The sequence below is a fragment of the Sinocyclocheilus anshuiensis genome, unplaced genomic scaffold (assembly GCF_001515605.1).
Source record: "Sinocyclocheilus anshuiensis isolate Anshui unplaced genomic scaffold, SAMN03320099.WGS_v1.1 scaffold491, whole genome shotgun sequence".
Taxonomy (NCBI): domain Eukaryota; kingdom Metazoa; phylum Chordata; class Actinopteri; order Cypriniformes; family Cyprinidae; genus Sinocyclocheilus; species Sinocyclocheilus anshuiensis.
Window position 1 is genome coordinate 659,135 of NW_015551041.1, and position 24,568 is coordinate 683,702.

Genomic DNA, 24,568 nt, shown 5'->3' on the forward strand with positions numbered 1-24,568 from the left:
ATATATTTTCTAGAGTTCCACAGGGTCAAAGTGTCCATAGTTGAAGAAACACCCTCAGTGAAACCACATAATTATTGTACCACATACTTCAAGTTTAAACGGTTGGAAGTGTTTAATACGCTTTGCATTCTGCTGTTGAAATATGAAAGTGTGAGATTATTATAAATGCCATTTTGCAGGATGGTACAGAGGATTCATCACAAAGAATCCAAACGTAAAGGTGAGAACAATCTTATATCGCTTTACGTTTGACTCCGTAGACGTACAGAATTTAAATGATTTCTATATTTCTGTCATTTTTTTTCCTGTTTATCTGTATTATCATCCTCTGCTTTGACTCTCAGCACATTTATGTACAGATGATAGTGCATGTTTGTTTACTCTTGTGTGTTTTACATGCAGTAATTGGCTCATTAAATAACTTTTTGTTGTCTCTCCCAGGGAATATTCCCAAGCTCCTATATTCACCTCAAGAATGCCCACGTCAAGAACAAAGGGTACGAGTCCATGAAAAACAAAACTGTATATATACATATCTGTGTCAATTAAGCCACACTTAAAAACATAAATCTAAAATTCCTAAAATGTTATTGCATTATATAATGAATAATACTGTTTATCAATCCAAGTGGCATTTATTTTAAAGAAAGACCGTTTTGAATCTGGTGAAAGTGTTGACCCATGAATGGACAGCTAATGAAATCTCACCTTTGACCTGCCACCAGTGCCCTTGAGAAAAACACTCAACTGCTACTAGGGACCGTCCTTGTGCTTCAGATAAAATGCATTTGCAAAATAACAAGTCTGCTCTATTGAAGTGACAGGAGCCTTCACTATCCCACAAGCCATCGCAAGTGTATTTACGGACACGTCCTCATGAGTCAGTGTTGCTCCTCAGGGTCACGTGAGGTCACTGCTCTCCATCCTGGACTCGTTCAGATGTGTGTGTGTGATTGTGTGTTTGTGTGTCTTGCCCTGCAGGCAGTTTGAGACTGTCATTCCCACCGAGGACTCGGTCATTACAGAGATAACTATGACCTTGAGAGACTGGGGCACCATGTGGAAGCAGCTTTACATGGTAAATATCACTCTTTGTGCTGCACTGAACAAATGCAGTTGCTTTAACTGTGGACATTTCATTTGTAAGATCCTATTTTTTATTAGTCTTGTCAATGATACGTGAATTTATCAGATGTAAATATATATAAACATAAAATACAATATATAAAATTATGTATTAATCAGAAATATATATATATAAATATAAAATATATATATAAAAACATAAAATACAATATATAAAATTACGTATTAATTAGAAATATATATATAGATATATGAATAGAGTTGTTTTACTATTCCCCATTAATGTACATGACAGTTACTAAAATGTTCTTGTTTTTTTTTCTCTCTTTTATTCATTCATGTTGCTTGTGTGCAATCTTACATTGTGATTTGTTTTAACCATTGCATTGTAAAAAAAGAAGAAAAAAAAAAAGTTACCAGGCAACTGGCCAGTAATTTTTTTTCATTTACCCAAGAACAAGTTTTATTCATTTAGAGCATGGCATGTATTAATTAATAAGATGTAGTCTGAAAACTGTTTCTGCCGAAACTGTGTCAACTACATCATTTTCTTAAACTCTTAAACTTTAATTAAAAAGGTGAACACACTTTCTCTGTCACCCACTCATGTTTTTCCTGTGTCTCTCAGAGGAGTGAAGGGGATCTTTTTCACAGACTGTGGCATGTGATGAATGAGATGCTGGAGCTGCGACAGCAGGTTCTGGTGGGCCACCTCACTCACGACCGCTTGAGTGACATCAAACAGCACATCACGGCACGGCTGGACTGGGGAAACGAGTGAGTTACACAGTCACACACCACAAATAAAAATACTGTCATTGTCGTGATGGTGTTTGTATATCTGTATGAGTTGAGTGACAGCTTCAAAGCCTTGCAAAATCATTCAGTTTGATTCATTTATGCCGTTAGAGTTTGGCTTTCCTGTCTTTGCCACATTGTGTTATTTTTTCAGTGATTGCGAATGTATAAAAACAGTGGGTGGAACGCCGTGGTGGGGACAGTGATGATGAACTGCCGGCAAATGCTGGCCAATCTGTCAGCCATGTGCTTGAATGCTTATGCGGTTTTTCTCTAAAAAATAAATCGCAGATGGTAGTAACGAGTGGGACGTGTTACGTATGGTTTTTTGGTGCCTTTCAGTACATAGTCGTTTTTTGGAGGGTTTACAATGAAATGGATTCTTCTCACATTTGATTCATGCTTTGTGAAGGTTACTGCAGATTGCTTTATGAAAATTACTACAAAATCAAACTATTTTACATTAGGGTTGCAAAGGGGTGGAAGATTTCCGGTAAATTTCCGGAAACTTTCCAAAAATCCCTGGAATATTCCAAAAATCCTGGAAAGTTTCCAAAATTTCTGGAATGTTTCCGAAATTTACTGGAATTTTTTCACCTTTTTACATCCATGTTTTGATTTCAAACCTCTGTTGTGCAGCACTTTATTTGCCAAAAGATTAATTAAACTGCTAATGTTTTTTGATAATACATTTTTACAAATAAAAATATATTAATTTGTATATTGTACATATTGTGCAACACAGAATTTCTGAAAAAAAAATGTCATTAACTATCATTTGTTAAAATTGTTATAAATTATTACATTTTTGAAGTTTTAGGAATTCAGTTGATTAGACATGCTTTTTCAGTAATTAATTAATCATAAATAAAAGCATTAAAACAGAATTCAGAAAAATCAAAACAGAAAACATGGAATTTTGGAAAAATAAAATGGAATTTGGGAGGAAAATGTTTATCAGATTTCATAGGGCCTTATGTTTATAACTACCAAGACAAAAACTGTTGATTACAAAACAATTACATAATTTGTAAAATCAAATAATGACAGAAAAATAAACAAAAATCTGTGTTTATGGCACATTTTTTCGATTATGATTTATGTGTTTAATTGCAATTAATTAAATGCATTTAATTTCATTAATTTAATATAATGTAATTTAATGAATAATTACAAATAGGGTTGTCACAATACTTTACTTATTTTTTATGCATTTGTTATTTATATATTTAATATTTTTGATAATAAAATATTTTAATATTAAATATATATGTGTCAATGAAATAAAAAATATGTCCCTAACAAATCTGTATTTTTATATGTTGTTGTTTAAATCAGAGAATAGTGCTAAAATAAAAACAAAATGGAAAATGCTAAATTATAATAACCATGGTGGGATTTGATGGGTAGAATCAAAATGTGTGTTTTTGTGTGTGACAGGCAGCTGGGTTTGGATCTGGTCCCCAGGAGGGACTTCGGCATGGTGGACCCTGATGAGATCAGCATCACAGAGCTGTATCGGCTGGTGGGTAGTCATACATTCACGCTCACGTACATGCATACACACACACACACACACACACACACATTCCCTTTACCCATGAGTCACCTCACCTCCCTTCTCTGCCACCCATATTCTTTGCTGTGTTACTATGGCAACTGCAGCTCGACCTGACGCCAAGGCTTTCTCCAGAGTGCTTCGTCCTCTGTTTTAACAAAGAGACACACACACACACACACACACACACACACCTCCAGTCGCCTGTGTATAGGGAAATGATAGTAATTAAGGACTAAATGGCGCATTAACAGGCTGTTTGCAAACTGCAGAGACACTTCACGCATGCAGTTTCCTGCCCTTATAATTTGGAATACATGCAGCATCATTGGCGCAATTGGTATATATCTCTCAAAGCCACAACATGCCTGTGTACAGCTCTTTGCAATATAATATCTGTTACAAAACCTAGTTAGCCGCCTACTGCCGACATAAGCAGCTGCCTGCTAAGGGAACATCCTAACTGACATAGAACATTTTATGTTATTTTATTTTATTATTTTTTATTTTATATATTTTTTAATTTGGTAATTTTTATTTTATAATTAGTCAATTAATTATTTTTTTATTTTTATTTTATATTTTATTGTTTGCATTAGATTTTATTCATTATACTTAAATATTAATTAGTCTTGATGTTTTAAATAGACTGCTTTTTTATTAACTACACTTCTCATCATTAAATATCCATAGCATTTTTTATTACTTGGCATTTTTAGCATATTTTACTACTTATTTTGAATAGTATAAATAAAAACAATTAAAACAAATATTATTGTATATTCAATTTAAATACTGTTGCTTTATAACTATACTTCTCAGTATTAAATATACATAGCACACACACATTTGGGGTAATATAGTCATAAAGTCATAATATAGTCCTAAAATAAAATGTGTATTTATTTTATAATTAACTATTTTTATCTATACTTCTTAGTACTGAATGAATAATAGTATAAAAATATACAAAAAATCATAGATAATTGCTATGGAATTGCATTCTCTGCAAAGGAAACATAAATTTCTGCATTAGAATTTGGTTAGAAGAAAAGTATCTTAGTAGGCTGCATTATGAAGTTAAGCTTTTGTATCAGGCGAGCATCTGTAATGTCTTAAAATGCTGAGAGCTAGTAAGACAATACCAGTATAGTCAGAATTCACCAAATTCTCTGTCTTTTTCTCTCAGCTGCAGGCCTGACCACACGTGTCCCAGTTTCCACTGGTCCATAGGTGGGCAGAGGTGTGGGGGTAGGGGTTAAAGGAGGAAGGAAAGAAACAAAAGAGAACAAGATGTGGGTGTGGATGTACTAGACTAGAGAGAGCGTTTCAAGAGAGGATAGTGGGAAGTGAGGGCGCAAGCAAAAAAGACACCAGTGTGGCGTCCCCAGGGTCAATTGCCGTTTTGAAGGATCTTTCTGTTCAGAAGAACACAGGAAGGGTCCAAAGCTTAAAGATGAAACCACAGTGCTAGGGTTTTAATGATCTGTTATTACATTATATAATGTAATAATGTAGTAAAAGTTATTATAATTTGATATATATGGTTTATAGTGAAGAAATACATAGGTTACATAAAGCTTTAGTTTTACTTACTACATTCAATATAAATTATGCATTTTAGCAGTATTGCATGATTTTTGTTTATGTATTTTTACACAAATATACAGTATGTGCTGCTGTAGTGGTGGTTAAATTGGTGGCTGTTAGATAATTTATGGAAATTTTGAGTGATCGTGTTGTAAATGTCTTTGTCATTATAATGATTAATGATTATATTTTGGTTTCTTTTGAATAGATGGAGAGACGTCATCGTAGACGCGAGGCTTCCCCGCAGGCCAGTATGCACCACCTGTTCCTACAGATGAAGAGCATGATGAGTTCAAATCTGGGGGAGGAGCTGGAAGTCTTCTTCTCAGTCTATGACAGCAGGGAAATGCGACCAATCAGGTGCCATCTCCAATCCTAGACACCCAATCGCAAGTCTTAAATTGAGTGGAGTATGATTAAATCACCCAAAAATGAAAAAGCAGGCATCATTTAATCATTCTCATGTTGTTTAAACCTGTATGACATTCTTTCTACTGTAGAAAACAAAGATATTTTGAAAAATATCTTCCATACAATAACAGTCAGTGGGGTCCAGTGTTGTCTTGCTTTGGACCCCATTGACTTTCGTTGTATGAAAAGCTGAAACATTCTTCAAAATGTCTTCTTGCATACGTAAAGGGATAGTTCACACAAAAATGAACATTTCCCCATAATTTACTCACCCTTAAGCCATCCTAGGTGCATATGACGAATACAATCTGTCCAAGCTTTATAATGGTCGAGATTTTGAAACCCAAAAAAGTACATAATAAAAATGCTCCACGCGGCTCCGGGGGGTGAATAAAAGGCCTTCTGAAGCAAAGCGTTTGTGTAAGAAAACTATCCATATTTAAAACGTTATAAACCATAATCTCTAGCTTCTGCTAACTGTCGCACGTGCGTTCACGAAATAATGGCTTTCCAGCGGAAAGTATCAGAGGATTTCGATAATCCAAATCCAAATTTCGATTGCTGTGAACAAAACTTGGTTGTCGCAAGACTAGCATATTCTTACTGGAGTTTACTCTGCACCTACGTCATTGGACTTCAAAATCTCAACTCCCATTCATGGGAGTAAATCATGAGGTAATTTTCATTTTTTGGTGAACTATCCCTTTAAATACATTTTCGTTAAACATTTGATTTGGTAATGAGAAAGGTTATAAGTTTGAATGCAATAAAAGGCTTTTATGTTGACTACTCTCTAAGTTGTCCATCAGATCCGGCAATAAAAATCCCAAAAATCGATTCAGTCTGACCAGGATTTCATTAATTATGAATCACTGTATTCTTTCTAGCTGTCTGAAAGACGTCTCCAAGCCCAACCAGTCATCCGTCAATGCGTTTACCTAGAGTATATATATGTATGATGCTATCAGACTATTACGTTGATTGCGCTGCTACTGGGAAATAATATCTGAAATTCAATTCGGCTGTGACGCCAATGCATGTGTTTACCACTCTCCATCCTACATACATCAGCCTGAGGGATGTTTTAGTTTCACATCCATGACGGAACTACGGCCTTGATGTGTTTGTTGAATTTTTCATTGGTTTCTGTCTCTTTTTCTCTCCCTCTTTCTCTCTCGCCGCTCATGTTAGGGGGTGTACTGTTCAGGCGCCCCTCCTCGTTGTAAATTATTCAGAATGAGTGGCGCCCCAGGGCACTTAGTGAAAGTGAAGGAGAATCGAGGAGATACCGAGCCTCAATGGGCCTCTCCTTGTAATTACCTAACACTAGTGTCAGAGGAGATGCACTAACACGTGCAGTTGCGGACGCACACGTACACACTTGCGCTCGGTCTTGCTGTGTTTCCTTATGCTTCATGGCGTGTTTGTGGTGAACCTGACAGTCTCTCTCTCTTTCTGTCTGTGCAGTGAGAGGTTCTTTGTGCGCCTTAATAAGCAAGGGCTACCAAAGTCTCCAGAGAAGACTGAGAGGCAGTGTACACTCTTTGTTGTAAGTATGGACTTTTTTGGGGTGCACCAAGGGCAGGTCCTTGGATCTTTTTCATTTGCTTTGGCATTGAATGGATCTGGTGCTGTTGTAGATAAATAGTTTCCTAAGTGGAACACATATCCTTGACTGAAAATTTTTGGAAATGGGGGAGGTTTTAAATTTAAATGTGAACAAAAAAAGCATTGTTTTGTGAATCTGAACAGGAATTTTTGAATAAAATAAAATAACACATTTTAGATGTGTTTTCTCAACAGTTATCATTTGTAAATAGCTAGAGTAAGATTACAAATTTTAATCAAACTAAATATATTACAATATATGAAATATATTGACATTGAGTTATTAATCACATTGATTGCAATTATCACATTTATCACTACTTGCTGTGAAAAGCCCCCAAATTTAGATTATGTAAGGAATTAGATTTTTTTGTGGTAGACAAGCAGATAATTGAATCGACATTACAAAAAGTGGCTTTGGATGTCAAAATATTTTATTGTTTCACTGTTTATGATGTCAGGAAATCCTGTGTTTTGTTTTGCTAGTTCTTTCGTTTTATTTGTTCTTTTGTTGTTTGTTTGTTTTGTTTTATTAGTTCATTTTTGTTTTGTTTTGTTAGTTCTTTCATGTTTTGTTTTGCTAGTTCTTATGTTTTGTTTAGTTTTTTTGTTTAGTTTTTTATTTTATTATTTTGTTGCATTTTACTGCATTGCATTGTTTTTGTGTATTTAATAGCAATAAATGAGCATGTTAAATTGACATACTTTATTTTATTGTTTAAATAGTAACCTTTAATAGCATAGGTTTAGAGAATGTTTGGTACATGGAATCTAGTAAATATTGCTCAATAAATCATTTGTCTTTTTTTAAGGATTTGGGAAGTAGCGATCTTCGCAAAGATGTGTATGTTGTAGCTCATATTTTTAGAATAGGTAAGAGCTGTTGGTTACACATCAATTTTCTCGCCGTGTGACCTGTCATAATGCCTTAGTGACTCTATCATAGGTGTCATATGGATTTCACAACTTGATAGTGCACTGCTTGATAGTGCTTTAAGATTTTTATTGACAGATTACGTCAGATGCATTCGTCAATAGTAATGGCAGCATTATAAGGGCTGAATGACAGGCCACTTCAAGTCGGTTGTTACCAAGATGGTGTCTCTGTCTGTAAACGTCACCTTTGTGTCTGTGTAGCAGTCGTCGCTACATGCATGGCCTGCACCGGTACAGATTCTTTGATGTTACAGTTAGGGATGTAACGATTACCGGTTTGATGATAAATCATGATAAAATTCCCCACGGTTAGTATTACCGTTTCATATTTTAATTATCATTAAAGCCGTATTATATTACCGCGATTTGAACAACTCACGATAAATAAATACTGTCCAGCATAAAAGCACAGTTTTAAGTAACAGTCTCACGTGCAGACAGCAGGCAGAGTAGTTTCGTTTTGAGTGAAAACAGGGCGGAAAAGCTGGGAGGTTTTAAAAGAGTGCTAAGGGAATTATACAAATGAATATATGAATGAATTAATGAAATGATTGTTCCTCTGAAGGTTCTGACTGTCTTCAGAAACGATTCGATGGCATTTTGTTTTCATCTTCGCTCCATGTAATACCTAATAAAGTAGTGTTTTTAATCAGCAATACTGCTTTGTCCACGGAGGTTACGGGAAACAGCTCTAATTCAGCTTTTCCATAAGCGCCACCTAGTGTCAGAGAGTGGATTTACAGAGACTTATATTAACATTCAGTCTGTATGCAGTTTATGTCTGGCCAAAAAACAGACCAGATTTGCATGCCCAGCTGTAAATTTTGACCGGTTGATGAAAAACAAGCTTATGTGGATTCTACACATTTAAACAATTCAGATAAGTTATCTAGAATTATTTATGGAGCAGATAAAATACATATAATCATTTATTAATCAATTATCATTTTGACATATTTTTTCTTTATTTAAAGGCTGAAATGTGAGGTTGACCTTTTTATTAAACTTTTTCAAAGCTTTATTTGAACATTTACATGAGATATTTCGACATGCTATTAAACTGTTGTCAGTCAAGTTGTCATTTAAAATCCGAACATCATTGGTAATGTTATTGTTTTAGTGATTATGCAAACAAAAAGTCATTTTATTTGTTGTTTGTTGATTTTTAAATATAAAACTTGGTGAAGTGATTTATGTGTCCGTACTTTTTTAACATATCCAGCACATTTTAACAATACCGTGATAATACTGATAAGCGTGATAATTTTGGTCACTATAATCGTGATAAGAAATTTTCATATCGTTACATCCCTAGTTACAGTATAGATTAATGCTCATTTGCATGTATGTGGACTGGGAAGTGTTCATTGTGTAACGGTTGTTGGTATGTCTATTTTTGTTTCAAGCGTCATTATAAAGACATAAGTGTTAATCATTCTGCCATAAGAGCTACATAAAACTGTGTTAGCGTGCGTTAGCTAACTGTGTTAGCGGCTGTAATGCTTAAGTTGTGTCACATCATGACACATTATGTCAAGCTTGTGACAGTGCTATGTGTTCTTTGAGGCAGAATAAGAAAACGTCTGTTACATTTTTTGTATTAGCTTATATGTTTATTCTCATTAAAGCAGTGTGTGAGCCTCAATATGTGTGTCCGCAGGGCGAATGGTCGCAGGTGAGAAGAAGAGCGTGAGTAACACGCAGTACAAGCGTCCATACGGTTGTGCCGTGATTAGCGTAGCTGACCTGTTAACAGCTGACTTCAAGGATGATCACTTGCTGAAGATTTACTCGTGAGTATTCAGAATTTCCTTCATTTCATATTACCAGGAAAATAAATATATTGTGATGATATTCAAATATATCACACAGCCTATAACTTGTTGATATATATAGCAAACTTATGGCACAATATGTTTACAGATGTAATGCAGAAAGTGAGTGGTACCAAATCCATGACAGTATTATCAGGAAGGTCAGCTCACGATACAGCCATATTGGCTCAAATACAGGTAAGATTTAATTTTGCTTGTCTTCTTAAAGGGATAGTTCAACAAAAAATTATACATATGAACACAATGTCATGTCATTCCAAACCAGTATGACCTTTCTTTCTACAAAAGGAGAACTTTCAGTCTGTTCCTCACAGTTTTTGGACAACTTTGGCTTAGTCAGTAACAGAAGACTTAGTCTATAATGCACAGAATTTCCATTTTTGGGTGAACTTTCCCTTTAAAGAACATTTTGTCTGTCATTGCAACGGTGTTCATCTGAAAATGTTGAACCAAGCGATTTATTTAATTGAAGTATTCAAATTGTACCAAATCATGCTGCAGAATTTCTTTTCTTCATGCTCTTTAGATATAAATAGCAGAACTCTTTACAGAGAAATGCCGGGGTCTCTCCTAGCAACAGGTTCTGAGCAGCAGCAGAAGCCTGCAGTCAAAGCATACGCCAGTGTGAATTCAACAGAGAGACCGCGGAGAGCTGTTATTCAGGCGCTTTTGTTTTTATGACGTCTGCATGACTCAAAGAGTCATGGCCACTTTAATAAGACCAGCATTTCAAGAAGACCTTTGCACGAAGCTTATTTTAGGGTTGGGCATTTGTCATAATAGAATGTATGTTAATAGCTACTTATTATCATTTATTTTAAAAATGTATTTACTTGCAGTGGATTAAAGGTGGTGTGTAATTCCTGTGCACCATATCAGCTCACAAGAACAACTTTCTTTATACATTTTCTGAAGAAAATGTGAACGGTGCTTATCTGCCCTGTTGTGGCTAGTTGCCAGGGCACTTCTTTACGGTTGCTAAGGTGTTCTGAGATGTTTCAAGCAAGTTGCTCAGGGCTCGCAAAATCACTAGCCCAATGTCCCGGGGCTATTGTGTTTTCCAGTCGGGCTACCAAAATGCCAGACGAGGTATCTTGAATAGTGAAATGAAATCCCTTCCTTGGGGTAATTTGTTTATTTGTTCTTATTTTATTACTGACGGTTAAGATTTCTTTAATAATGTTTGAGCTTTTTAGTTATGTTACTAGATTTTGGTCATCCAAAAACTGATTGAATCTGTGACTTAAAACCCGTGTAATTCCTGTGCACCATATCAGCTCACAAGAACAACTAACTTTATACATTTTCTGAAGAAAATGTGAACGGTGCTTATCTGCCCTGTTGTGGCTAGTTGCCAGGGCACTTCTTTACGGTTGCTAAGGTGTTCTGAGATGTTTCAAGCAAGTTGCTCAGGGCTCGCAAAATCACTAGCCCAATGTCCCGGGGCTATTGTGTTTTCCAGTCGGGCTACCAAAATGCCAGACGAGGTATCTTGAATAGTGAAATGAAATCCCTTCCTTGGGGTAATTTGTTTATTTGTTCTTATTTTATTACTGACGGTTAAGATTTCTTTAATAATGTTTGAGCTTTTTAGTTATGTTACTAGATTTTGGTCATCCAAAAACTGATTGAATCTGTGACTTAAAACCCGCAATATGATCCAAACCGTGAGATATGTGATCTGTTGCAGCCCTACACTCTTGACTTGCTATTTGAAGAAAAAATACAATCACTGTAGTTTTCAGTCATGCTGATTTTGTCCACAGTGAAGTTCAGCCGATATCTTTTTTTTTTTATTCGGGCTAGTTAAATTAATTTTGGGCTACCAAAATGTGAAGAATGCCTGCCTGAAGGGCTACCATGGATTTTGAAATTTTGCGAGCCTTGTTGCTACAGTATGTGATGGCTGCAATGTTTGTTAGGTGACTGTTTACTGGCCCAAATTAAAAACACTGTCTTCTATGAAATCTCTATGATGTTCTATTTTATATTTTATTTTATTTTATTTGAATGTACTATATTCATATAGTGTTTTTATTTTTACATTACATTTTCTATTTTTTTTGTATTTATTGTCTTGTTTTTTTGTTCAATTTTGTTTTGTAACAATATTTTTTATTTACAAGCCAAATGCTTTGTTTTGGTTTGGCTTGTTTTGGCTTTGATTTGTTTTTTTGGCTTGGTTTTGTTTTTTGTTTTGATTTGCTTGGCTATTCTGTTTTGCCTGGCTTTGTTTTGTTGTTTTATTTGTTTTTGTTTTGTATGGCTTGGCTTGGCTTGGTTTTTTTTGCTTTGCTTGGCTTTTATAGTTTTATTTGATTTTTGGCGTTGCTTGGCTTTTTTATTATTTTTTTTTTTTGGTTATGTTTTGTTTTGCTTGGCTTTATTTTGTTTGTGCCAATCTTAAATTTATATCAATGCCTGGTCTAGTCTTAGGTCTACAGACTCTTTTCGGAAGAATCCATACAATGGCTTACTTATACATGTCTCAGCACTTTTAAATGGGATAGGAATTATGAACAACTTTAAACACAGAAGCCACAAACACAGACCTGTAATTCATTCAGCTAGATCAGAAAAAAACTGATCTCAATCAGCTTGTAAACGCCATCCAGTCATCTGCAGTAATTCAGTTATGCTAAATGAACGTCTTTTTAACTCATGACCATTAGTAGCTATTTATCAGTCACACACATCGGCTATTAGTGTGGACTAGAATGCCATATCGATCTCGTGCACAGAGAGCAGTTGATCCTTTTCATGACATTGTTGTCACTTGAGATGTTTTAATGGCCAAATCGCCAGCTCTTATAGCTTATCTCTTGGATAAATGCCAAATTACACTCTAAAAAATGCTGGGTTAAATATAACCCAGCGCTGGGTTATATTTAACCCAGCATTTTTTAGAGTGTATTGTTATTGATTTTGCTGGGTTAAAAAACGGAACAGAAATAAAGAAACAACAATGCTCGTTTTAGGTTTAAAAAGGCAAACAGATGAAAGACGAAGTAGGGGTCTCTGAGTGCATGGTGTTGTGTTGTTGATGCCATGTTTTGTGGAGGTGGTGGAGTAGTAGTTATGTAATCTTGGTGTGCATCATCTCGCAAGTGGTTTCAAAATGAATGGACTGCTGGTGATTTCACTCGTGTGGGCAGCTTACTCTGAATATATTATGAAACCATAACGAAGCCATGGCTTTATAGATGCTTCCAGAGCTTATAAACCCATCAAACCTCATCTATGCAATCTGAAACTGAAAAATTTACCTGCAATGTTTGTTGTTTGTGAAGTATGAGACAGATTTCCTGCAGAATGCAGGAGTCAAAGACCCTGAGGAAGACATCGGAGGCTTAAGCTTGAAGAAGAGGGCCAGATAAAAAAACAGGGGGAGTCAAAAAAGCAGATCAAGCAGGAAGGAGATTATGCAGTTTCTCTCATGTCAATCTAAACCGCAGGCTGTGTCCCTCAGCAGATGTACAGCAGGGTTATACTTGAGATGAAAGTCGTTTAGACAAATGAAGGAATGGGAATGGGTGAAATTTCCATGTGTAAACTCAACATCTAGCTGGGCTTTGTGATGAAATTACTCGAGAAACAAAGTGTTTCTTCAAAGAGACTTGGGACTTTAAAGTGTAAATCTAGTGCACGGATGTCAGAATCATTGGCTTTCATCAGTTGGATAAATGAGGGAGGCAGAGAAATGCTTGTCATTAAGTGTGGTGGAACACAATAAGATCTATTACTGATTCGATGGATAGGTTTTGGTAACAAGCACAAATGTTACAAATGGGGATTAAGGCACCGGATTACCCATAATTCATTTAATCAAGAGGCAGCTGAGTCATTCCTGTTATGCAGGACCTTTTGAACTCTAACTTTTAGAGTTTTAGAGTAATTGTGTGTTTTTTATTACTTCGTAATTGGAAATGAACAGGGTGGAAATAAAACACAAATTTAGCTGTTTAGAGGGACTGACTTTTAAGTTGAAGTTAATTTGCATTGTTTATTTAGGGATATTCCCACCAATAATTAAAACTCAGCCTTGTGTTGTTCCTATATGATTTCTGTGGAACATAAAAGAAGATATTTTGAAGAATGTTGGTAACTAGATTGTTTTGGGTCCTATTGACTTCCATAGTATGGACAAAAAATACAATGGAAAACAATGGAAACCCAAAGCTTTTTGGTTAACAAAATTCCTTCTTTTGCATTCCACAAAAGAAAGTAAGTCATACATGTTTGGAAAGACATGAGGGTAAGTAAATGGTGACAGAATTTTCATTTTTTGGTGAACTATACCTTAAAGCGTGTTTTGAAATATTGATAATATGACGGTGATAATGTTATCAAGCAGGATGTTTTAAAGAGAGACAAACCAACAAATAATACAAACTTTACCATATTGTTGCTAATACTTACTGACGAGTGTGCTGTTGTTTTCCCACCAAAAAATGATGTCACTTCCTGGTGTAAGATGTCATAAAAAGAACTATCAAGTTAAAGGGATTGTACAAAAGTAACAGAGTGGAAGTGATATTGAAGACAAAGGGGAAAAAACATATAGATTTGTTACAGATTAAACTTTTTTTTTTTGCTCTGTAAAATTTTGCAGGTGAAATCTAGGTAATTTACAAGAAATGTCCCATACTACTGCGCATCGCTACACTATTGACAGTGGACAATTTTTTGGCAAATTTTGCCTTTAAACTGTATTCAGAGGAAAATATGTTTCATTGTGAGATCTTTGTTATATTTCATAATAAAATGCTGGTTTTATAAGTTGCAGAACTATTTAAAACATATGACAAACTGTTTTTTTATATATTTATTTGTTTGTTTTTTTATTTTTCCAATATATTACCACATTAGTGAGTGAATTGTGAGGCTGAATGATACATATTCTGTTAGGACTATGTTCTCTTCCAAACTTTCTCTACACACAGTACAGTAACAGGAAATCCAGCTGTTTTTGTTGGCAGACACTTATGTTGTTGTCTGTTTACATATGGTATAACACTGTCAGATTTGACCACAAAGATTCATTGAAATGCATTTGTGTTTATTTTGTAGGCCTTAATGTCTCTCTCCAGCTCCTGCATGGGGATATGGAGCAGATTCGCAAGGATTACATGCGTCTTTTCACCCGCAACGTCTCTATTTCTAAGAGGCTTGGTTTCTCCGATATCATCATTCCAGGTGGGATAATCGTGTTTTGTTGTCATTATGCTGCTTTTATTCATCACATTACCATTGAATTTATGTTTTGCAATGTTATGCAAATGAAATCTGTAGCTTTACGATATCTTTTGTCATTCAATCATATCATATGGTAATGTGGCCGCTCTGTGCCATTTGTAGTAATGGTTTAATCATGTCATTATGCAGTTAATTTATTGCTTAGCAGAGTAAATATAGGCTTTACAGGAACAAAATACTGGTTTTATTGAGTTACCATGAACTTTGAGAGATAACAGTGTCATATACAGTATATCATAATTTAACACAGACACATCTAACAAAGATACCACAGTCAAAATAGGACTGATTTTACAGGATGTTCTTGTTTTGCTCACTGTCACATAATGTACATGCATGACTAAAGGTGATTTTTTTTTCATGTGTTCTTTCCCTTTGTTTGAATGTAACAAAAAAATGGCTTGTATTCTGTCCTTTCATTACATGCAATGCACTGGTCCGCCCACATTTTATTTGATATTTGCTTTCACACCCTCAGCTGGCGATGAGGCACCTTTGAGCCACATGTGTTGACAGAGTAATTAGAAATGTTTTGTGGTGTTTCTAACATCTCTGAGGATCTTTGACAGTTTCAGCTGAAATGTATTCACGGTTTTCTTATCCTGCTCAGACTTTATGTATGTATAAAAGAATGTGCCTTATATAAAAAATACATACAACAGTGTTGTCTTGAAGTACATTGTAAACAAAGTATTCATGGTCAGTTATCAATGTATCTGCACACAATAGAAAAATCGACTCCATTTTCAGCTACTTCTCCTGATAAGCTGATTTCAACACCTGATAACTGACTGGAAGTGCTGTGTTGGTGGAAAATGATTTCTGAGATATGGTTATCTTCCTCCTGCAGGTGAAATAAGGAACGACCTGTATGTGACCCTTGAGAGGGGTGAGTTTGAGAAAGGTGGAAAAAGCGTGGCGCGTAATGTGGAAGTCACCGTCTATCTGCTGGGAGGTGATGGGCAACTTCTGAAGGTGAGAACTGTCATTGGATGTCATGTGTTTTCTGTTACCATGTCATGTTGCATCTAAATTAATAGATGTTTCTTTCACACTTTCAGTTTTCAGATGTTTTTTTTTCCTCATTCTTTTCATCCAGTTTATTAATGTAATATGCATTCAACTTTGTGTCCTTTTCCTTTTTTATTCCTCTTGTCTTGAAGTGGAAGTGTAATATAATATAATAATGTTTATCAAATAATGTTATTTAAAAAAAAAAATTCAGTATTATCCAGTTTTGAAATAAATACTCATCATTTGTTTACGTCACTACATCACATTTATGTCAGTAAATAATTAAATACAAACAGTTTCTTTATCAAAACAGTAAAAAATATTTGACCATAATCTAAGTAATATTAATGATCTATGCTTTTGCATGTCAAATTACCAGCCAAGTAATTTTTATTATTTGTTTATTTATTTATTTGGGGAGTTGAAGACATAAAAAGAGCATTTTTGGTTTTCAGCTTTTGGCCCAGTGGATCCAAAATGTATAAAATCATTGATCATTTATGGTTCATGACTACTTCAAAATAACATACACTGTTGAATGGTTCACAGTACGACTATCAATATTTTTTCTAAATGTTATTGGGGTCAATTTCATGTTCTCCGTTTCTCTCTCAGGGTCTGGTTTGTTGCGGCTCTGGGGAACCAGGAGTGGATGAGCACCGCTCTTATGTCCTGTATCACAGTAACAGCCCTCGCTGGGCCGAACAGATCAAACTGCCCATCCCTCTGGAGATGTTTCACGGCACACACTTACGCTTCGAGCTCAGGCACTGCTCCAGTAAGACTCCACTACGCATGCGCTTTTTTTCTTGAAAAGTGATTTTACGTCTACTTGCTATTCCATCTTCTGAGATTTTATGCTTTGTAATTATTGACTCATTTCACATAACTACTGTTGCCTCTGTTCATGCAGCAAAGGAAAAGGGTGAGAAGAAGCTTTTCGGCTTCTCTTTTGTCCCGCTGATGCAGGACGATGGGAGACCATTGCCTGATGGAACGCATGAGCTCATTGTCCACAAGGTACTGTCTCTTTGTGTATCAGTCTGTTAGTATGAATTGTATGAATCTTATTATATATATAGACTTTGTGTCTTACCAGAATTAACAAAGGAGAAAGCTCTTTGCAATTATTGAATGGGATCCTTGCTGCAAATAATGTTTGGGGATGGGAAAAACTTGCCTGTTTATCATAGATAGATAGATAGATAGATAGATTTTTTTTAATACAAAGTGATATCCATGGTTTCTTTGCATCTGTTGTGTGTTCGTGACATTTTTGGGCTTTAAACTTCACTGTCTCCCTCACAACAGTGTGAAGAGACAGCTGATCTCCAGGATCCTGCTCGGTACCTCAAACTGCCATTTTCCAAAGCCAGCCTCCAGCCGGGCAACAACCAGACAATAAAGAACAGCAAAGAATCTTTCTGGATCCAGTCGTCTCTCTGCTCCACTAAACTCACTCAGAATGGTGAGATGATGTTCCTCCTTACAATATGACAAAAAACTAAATTAAGTTATCTGGATTTGAGATATGAGATTAAGTTAAACCTGATCTGGCATAAACACATTAAGAAGAAATTAGGGGAGGGGGGCGATATGACCAAAATCTTATATTATGATATGAGTAATTTTATTTCACGGTAACGATATATACCACAATATAGTTATTTTTGCTTTAAATAAGGTCTTTATGATATCAAAATTTTTGATACCATAGAAATTTCATAATTCTTGTCACCAGTGTCAGTATCACACAAAAAACTAATACTATCCTAAATTAACAAAAATTACTTAAGCTGACTGAAGACAAGTAAACAGCGATTGAATAAGAATAAAAATCTATTTACAAGCAATAGGACAAAAAAAACTACAGTAGAACAAATAAATAAGAAATGATACATACATTGTATAAAGTAATCAAATGTATAAAAACACTGCATTAGTCAAGAGCAGTGAGAGATTTTCTCACTTTTGTTTGATTAGCATGAATAACAGACAGCAGGAATATTAGACTGCTGTCACTTTAAGAGCTGCCCGGATCCAATATACTGTCACACATGTTTCCTTTCTCAGCTGTTTGCTTTCACATAAGACGTGAATTACTGTGTTTATGAGGATACTTACAAATATGGGCATTTTGACACATAAAAGTTTGTATTTAGCCGTTCAAGGTTTCAGAAAAAAAAATCAGTTAAATCTGATTCTGTTGATTCTGATTCATTTAATATTAATATATTTTCTGTCCAATTTTATTGTTTTACTTTCAATAAAAGTGGTGTTATTTAAATGGCTTGTATTTTTTTAAATTTAGTAAAATAAAAGTTATTGAGTTAACTTACAAGTCTTACAAAATTATTTCATATTATCTAATAAAGTAATAAATAATTATTAAAAAGCATTTTTAACAAACCGGTTTGATTCAAGTACATCCAGAATTTTCGGTTTAGTTTTTTTGTGACCACGTAGCACAGCAACGTCACGTGAGCGTGTAACCGCGATAGAGATGATAGTCGAAAATCTCTACCAGTTGACACATTTCTACCGGTTAATTGTGTCTACCAGTATATCGGCCACCCCTAGAAGAAACACAAAACACAAACAATAAAAAATTTCTAGCAAGTAAATGTAAAATGGAAATGATTGTCTCAGTCAAGATCTCAGATCTATCCCATCCAGTCTGATGTCTGTTAGAGAGCGGTGATTTCAGAAATACCTTCTCTCTGTGCCATATGGCCCCGTCTGCATCATGACCTTGATATTGTGATATATTGATCTGAGCCCTTCAGCAGGTGAATGTCATGGTAACAGTGGCAGAAAACAGAGAGGTCTGCGTTTGGACCGGAGATCACAGCGGGCTGAGCCCACACCTGCCTCTGTTGACCTTGGAGCTTCGCCCAGTGTCTCTGTGGCTCTGCCGCGCCTTTGCCCTACTGCACACATATCAACGGCCATCTGGCTGTTATTTAACTGAAGGCACTGAACCCAAGTTAGATTCCGTTTATATTGCATCTATACTCAGTCTTAAGCTTCAGGCTTTTTAAAGTTTACCTGTTTATATTGAGCTTGATCTTTGAACTATATCGGTGAGATGTATGAACTATAGACAAAGCCACTTTTGTCAAGTTGTAAGTTTAAGTATTCAGTTGAATGTCTTTGTCATTCTTGCATATGTAGCTATCCCACATATTTAATGTAAATGTTTGGAAGCCCCCCTAAAAGTTCACCAGTGATTGATATGAAGACGCTTGATTAACGTACAGTTGATTTCCCAGTGGTTGACTCACTAGTGTTGACAGTTGATTCACCTACAGTAGTTGATTAGCCGGTCATTGATTCAGTACCAGTTGATTCACCAGCGGTAGATAGACTAATGATGATGGTTGATTCACCTATATTTGATTCAACAGTGATTGATTTACTAACAGTTGATTCACCTACAGTTGAATCACAAATGGTTGATTTCGTACCAGCCGATTTGCCAAAAGTTGATTTGCCAGATGTTGATTCAACAATGATGATGATTGATCTGCAGTAGTTGATTTACCAATCATCGATCCGGTACCAACTGATTCACCAACAGTTGATTCAACATTGATGATGATTGATTGACCTAAAGTAGTTGATTTGCCAATCAATATTTCGGTACCAATTGATTCACCTACAGTTGATTTGCCAATCATTGATTTGTTAACGGTGGATTTGCCCAACAGTTGATTCACCATTGATGATGGTTGATTCACCCACAGTTGATTTGCCAGTTGTTGATTTGGTACCGGTGAATTCGCCAACAGTTCATTCACCATTGATGATAATTAATTGATCTACAGTAGTTGATTTGCCAATAGCTGATTCGGGACCAATTAATTGCCAACAGTTAATTCACCATTGATGATGGTTGATTCACCTACAGTTGATTCACCAATCGTTGATTTGTTACTGGTGGATTCACCCAAAAGTTGATTCACCATTGATGATGGTTAATTCACCTACAGTTGATTCGCCAGTTTTTTGATTTGGTACCGGTGGATTCACCAACAATTGATTCACCATCGATGATGGTTGATTCACCCACAGTTGATTCGCCAGTTTTTGATTTGGTACCAGTGGATTCACCAACAGTTGATTCACCATTGATGATGGTTAATTCACCTACAGTTGATTCGCCAGTTTTTTTATTTGGTACCGGTGGATTCACCAACAATTGATTCACCAGTGATGATGGTTGATTCACCCACAGTTTATTCGCCAGTTTTTGATTTGGTACCAGTGGATTCACCAACAGTTGATTCACCATTGATGATGGTTGATTCACCTACAGTTTATTCACCAGTTTTTGATTTGGTACCGGTGGATTCACCCAACAGTTGATTCACCATCGATGATGGTTGATTCACCCACAGTTGATTCGCCAGTTTTTGATTTGGTACCAGTGGATTCACCAACAGCTGATTCACCATTGATGATGGTTGATTCACCTAGTTGATTCTCCAGTGAATGATTCAGCAACATTTGATTCACCAGCAGTTGAATTGCCAGTGTTGGATTAATCAACGATTGATTTGTCAACAATGGATTCATCAACATTTTATTTGCAGACAGCTGATTTGGTCATTGTTAATTCTTCAATGGTTTATTAGGAAACTACTGATATAAAAATGGTTGATTTGCCAGCATTTGATTTGTTAATTGTTATTTCGCTAGTGGTTGATTCATTAATGTTTATTCTGCCAGTGGATTTAACGTATCTGCCAAAAGACTGATTCAGCCACTTTATCAATAACGCAATTTAAATAGTTTCTATTCAAAAGTGCATGTTTCTTATATTGTTTTCAGGTGACATGTTGGACCTGCTGAAATGGAGAGTCCATCCGGACAGAATCATTGACTGCCTCTCCAAACTGAAGGACATTGATGGCACTGAAATTGTTAAGGTATAAACCACATACAGCAACTTGCTTTTACCGCTGAAACTGCAGAAAGAGCATAGAATATTTCCCAAAAATAACTTTTTTGTCTCTCTATAACAATTGATTGTCACTGTATAGTTTTTACAGGACACTCTGGACACCTTGTTTGGGATTTTAGACGAGAGTCCACAGCGGTATGGACTAAAAGTGTTTGACTGCCTGGTGAGTGATGCCCTGTTCAAACCTTATGAATGTGAATGTATGAAATGTAGACACTGCAATGCTCTCAAGTTTCTAGTTTCCACAGATACTCTACATATTTTGACTGCGAACTCGTACAAATTCATCCATCTCTTCCGCAAGGAGACGGTCTCTTGCCGTTAATGAGTACAAGATGCTTTCCTCATCTCTCCTGCACTGTGTTTCCACGGTTACATGCCAAATATGGCAACTCATAAAATCCATCTTAGACTTCTCTTGCTATAATCCAACTCCTGTCCTCACATCCTCTTTATTTCAGGCAGAATAAAGTACTTCTAGATCAGAAAGCAGATTTTAAATAAACTCTGCATGATTGAGCGTTCTTTAGGGCTGCGTAGGAAGTGTTTTGTACAGTAACTTTACTTTTTACACGGTTCTCTGGAATACCTGATTCTGATTGATCATTTGCTGCATTCTTCAGTCTGTTAAAAACAATTGTTGTCTTGGGCAAACCGATTTTCTACATAGCTGTGCTATTTTATGTGTCATAGTCCATGGCCTTCTCCTTTTCACATAAAATAATTTAAATCCATCATGGAAATGGCACCTTAAAAGGTTCATAGACCATTTGAACAGTTGATTCACCAGTGTTTGTTTCAATGGTCTCAATGGTTGATGTGATGCCAGTTGATTCACCAATAATTGATTTACTACCATATGATTCACCAGAGTTAATTCATCTTATCTCATCTTAGACTTCTCTTACTATAACTCCTGTCCTCATATCATATGATTAAACTAGTATAATAGGCTGGATAATGTACATTAACAGTTGATTTGCCAATGGTTGATTTGTTCGTGATTGATTCACCAATGGTTAATATGTTGACGGATGATTCGCAGACTTGATTCATTTAATTGTTAATTCCTTAGTGGTTGATTGGTCAACTACTGATATTTGCGTCTGCCGCATGATTGATTCACCAGAGATTGGTACACTTATATGTGATTTGGAAAGTGATTTGGCTGTTCTTGATTCTGCTTTTCAGTAATTCAAAATAAACTCTGCCAAAGCCAAAGGGACTTATTTAGCTTAAATTATGTTAATAATTTTGCTATGGATATGCTTCACTGAAGTGATGATTTTAATTTTCTCCTCAGGTGCATGTTATAAATTTGCTGCAGGACAGCAAATTCCAGCTCTTCAAACCTGTAATGGACAGCTACATCGAGAACCACTTTGCTGGTGCTCTTTCCTACAGGTAAACACTAGGGGTTACAAATCACGATTTATAAGACAAATGGTTTTAAATTGTCATTGGTTAAAAAACATTCTGCAGCTTTTAAAAAATGAAAAAAATTCAAATTCATGTACAATGTGAACTTTGTCAAAACGGATTGGGGGCAAGACATATTAATATCAAAATAAAAGTCTTGCAACCTAAAGATATAAAGAATAATCAAACATCATTAATGTTGGTGAAAAAGAGAAACCTCGCTCACTGCTTTTTTTTTGGAAAATGTTAGTAACTTAAGCCCTTTGAATTTTTATTTGTATTTTTGAAGCTATTAAATGAGTTGTTAGCATTGGTTGAATTTTTTAAGCCGTACATTTATAATTACACTTTTTTTTGTAATAAATATATATTTTAAGTATTTAAACAAAAATCAACATCCTGGACATCGAGAGCCAAAATGCATTTATACAAATTGCGTATATACTTAAATTGCAATAGAAATCAAAACGACAGCTAAATATCGCAATATAGAATCGGGAGATCTAGCAATTCCCAGCCCTAGTATACATGCTACACATGTAAAAATTGTGCGTCAGAGAATTTTATGAGTTTTGAAACACTCAAAAAATCCTAGAACTCCTGTGGTGTTCATCTGAAATTGCATGTCATGCTTTTGGGAGCGTTGTGTTTGGTATCGTAGAAAGATAAAAGGTGTTTTATGTTGAGCTCCAGGCGTTGTATACTGTAACCCGTGGAGTTTCTCTGAGTTTCTAGGTCCTGTCAGCACAGAGGGAGATGCAAAACACAGCGTAGTCTTGCTTTCATCTGTCATAACCTGTTTCATTTTACTGACAATGCCGTTTTTGCACTGTATGTGTGGTCAGGAAGGTAATGTGTGTTGTCAAATAGTTTTTCAGATCTCAAGTATAATTCAATAGGTCGATGCTCCTCAAAAGTCCTCTTTTGACTTTTTGTTGTTCTTTGTCTTTCTATTCCTCCTAATGTTGGTTTTAACCTCTGCTCTCTCTTTTTCTTCTGAACCTTCTGCTTTCTGTCTCTCTCTTTCCCTGTCATGTTTGGCTGTGCTCTGTGTGTGTGTGTGGTGTTCTGGCCATGCTGTCTGTCAGTAATGAGGCGTGTGGTTGTGTTGTTGTGTGTGGGCAGTGATGTGGTTTCTCTTCTGTAATGAGGTGTGGAGCATCATGTCAGAGTTGAGGTGGATGTGGGCGGCTTGCTAAATACTCACTCTCGTGCTGTTCCCGTCACCCAGTCCCTTAATGCTGTCCCGTGTTTCTGTCTCACAACGTCTTGGTCTGTCTTGGTCTCTATTCTCGCTCCCTCTTTCTCTTTTTCGTTTTTATATTTTATTTTATTTATTTATTTATTTATTTTTTTTTTTTTTTTGTTGTGATGCCTAAATTCAAACATATTTTTGTTATATTTTATTTTATTTTGCATTATGTGCATTAAGTGTATGTTTACATTTGTTATGATGTTGTGATGGCTAAATTCACATTATTTTATTTTATTTTGCATTATTTGCATTAAGCGTATGTTTAAATTTCTTATGATGTCGTGATGCCTACATTCAAACTATTTTATTTTTATTTTTTTGATTTGATTTTGTTTTATTTTATTTTATTATTTTTGCATTGTGCGTGTCAAGAGTATGTTTACATATTATTTCAAACTATTGTGCTTCAAAAGAGCCAAGGAAATCCCGGTTGATATGTTCCCTGTGGATTTCAGACAGGGTTTTTTTCACAGCCTATTTTCAGTGTAATGTTATTTGCTTTGTAACCATTCACACACACACACATCTTCACACAGCGCTGTTTCTCCCAGCATGCTCAAAGACACACTAAGGTTAATCTGCAGTCAGGATGGATACTGTGGTGATGAGGGCCTGTTTTTCTCAGGGTATAGTGAAAAAACTGAGCCGCTGGGTTCAAACTGTGTGTCAGTATTCCTAAAGCCTCTGAAGTAAATGTAGCTGATGATGTTGACAGATTATTTACTGCTGTTATCACTAGTGAATAAACAATTAAGGTCACATAGTAGTATTCACATTTGCAACACTATTTAAGTAGTGTGAAATAAGAGGTCTGTTTTATGTAATTTATGGTACAA

General features: G+C 35.6%; 1 protein-coding gene across 1 annotated transcript in view; it reads left to right on the forward strand.

Annotated features, from left to right (window-relative positions):
- Window positions 1–24,568, forward strand: part of LOC107661459 (dedicator of cytokinesis protein 4-like) — an 82,244-nt gene that overhangs the window by 26,182 nt on the left and 31,494 nt on the right. The window contains exons 3-20 of the mRNA XM_016451049.1: window positions 180–220; window positions 442–497; window positions 982–1,078; window positions 1,715–1,863; window positions 3,325–3,409; window positions 5,241–5,392; window positions 6,911–6,992; window positions 7,864–7,924; window positions 9,648–9,780; window positions 9,911–9,999; window positions 14,893–15,018; window positions 15,929–16,053; window positions 16,708–16,870; window positions 17,006–17,112; window positions 17,404–17,560; window positions 20,926–21,023; window positions 21,138–21,221; window positions 22,362–22,462. Of these exons, the coding sequence (XP_016306535.1) occupies window positions 180–220; window positions 442–497; window positions 982–1,078; window positions 1,715–1,863; window positions 3,325–3,409; window positions 5,241–5,392; window positions 6,911–6,992; window positions 7,864–7,924; window positions 9,648–9,780; window positions 9,911–9,999; window positions 14,893–15,018; window positions 15,929–16,053; window positions 16,708–16,870; window positions 17,006–17,112; window positions 17,404–17,560; window positions 20,926–21,023; window positions 21,138–21,221; window positions 22,362–22,462 (1,906 nt within the window). The remainder of the gene's footprint in view (window positions 1–179; window positions 221–441; window positions 498–981; window positions 1,079–1,714; window positions 1,864–3,324; window positions 3,410–5,240; window positions 5,393–6,910; window positions 6,993–7,863; window positions 7,925–9,647; window positions 9,781–9,910; window positions 10,000–14,892; window positions 15,019–15,928; window positions 16,054–16,707; window positions 16,871–17,005; window positions 17,113–17,403; window positions 17,561–20,925; window positions 21,024–21,137; window positions 21,222–22,361; window positions 22,463–24,568) is intronic.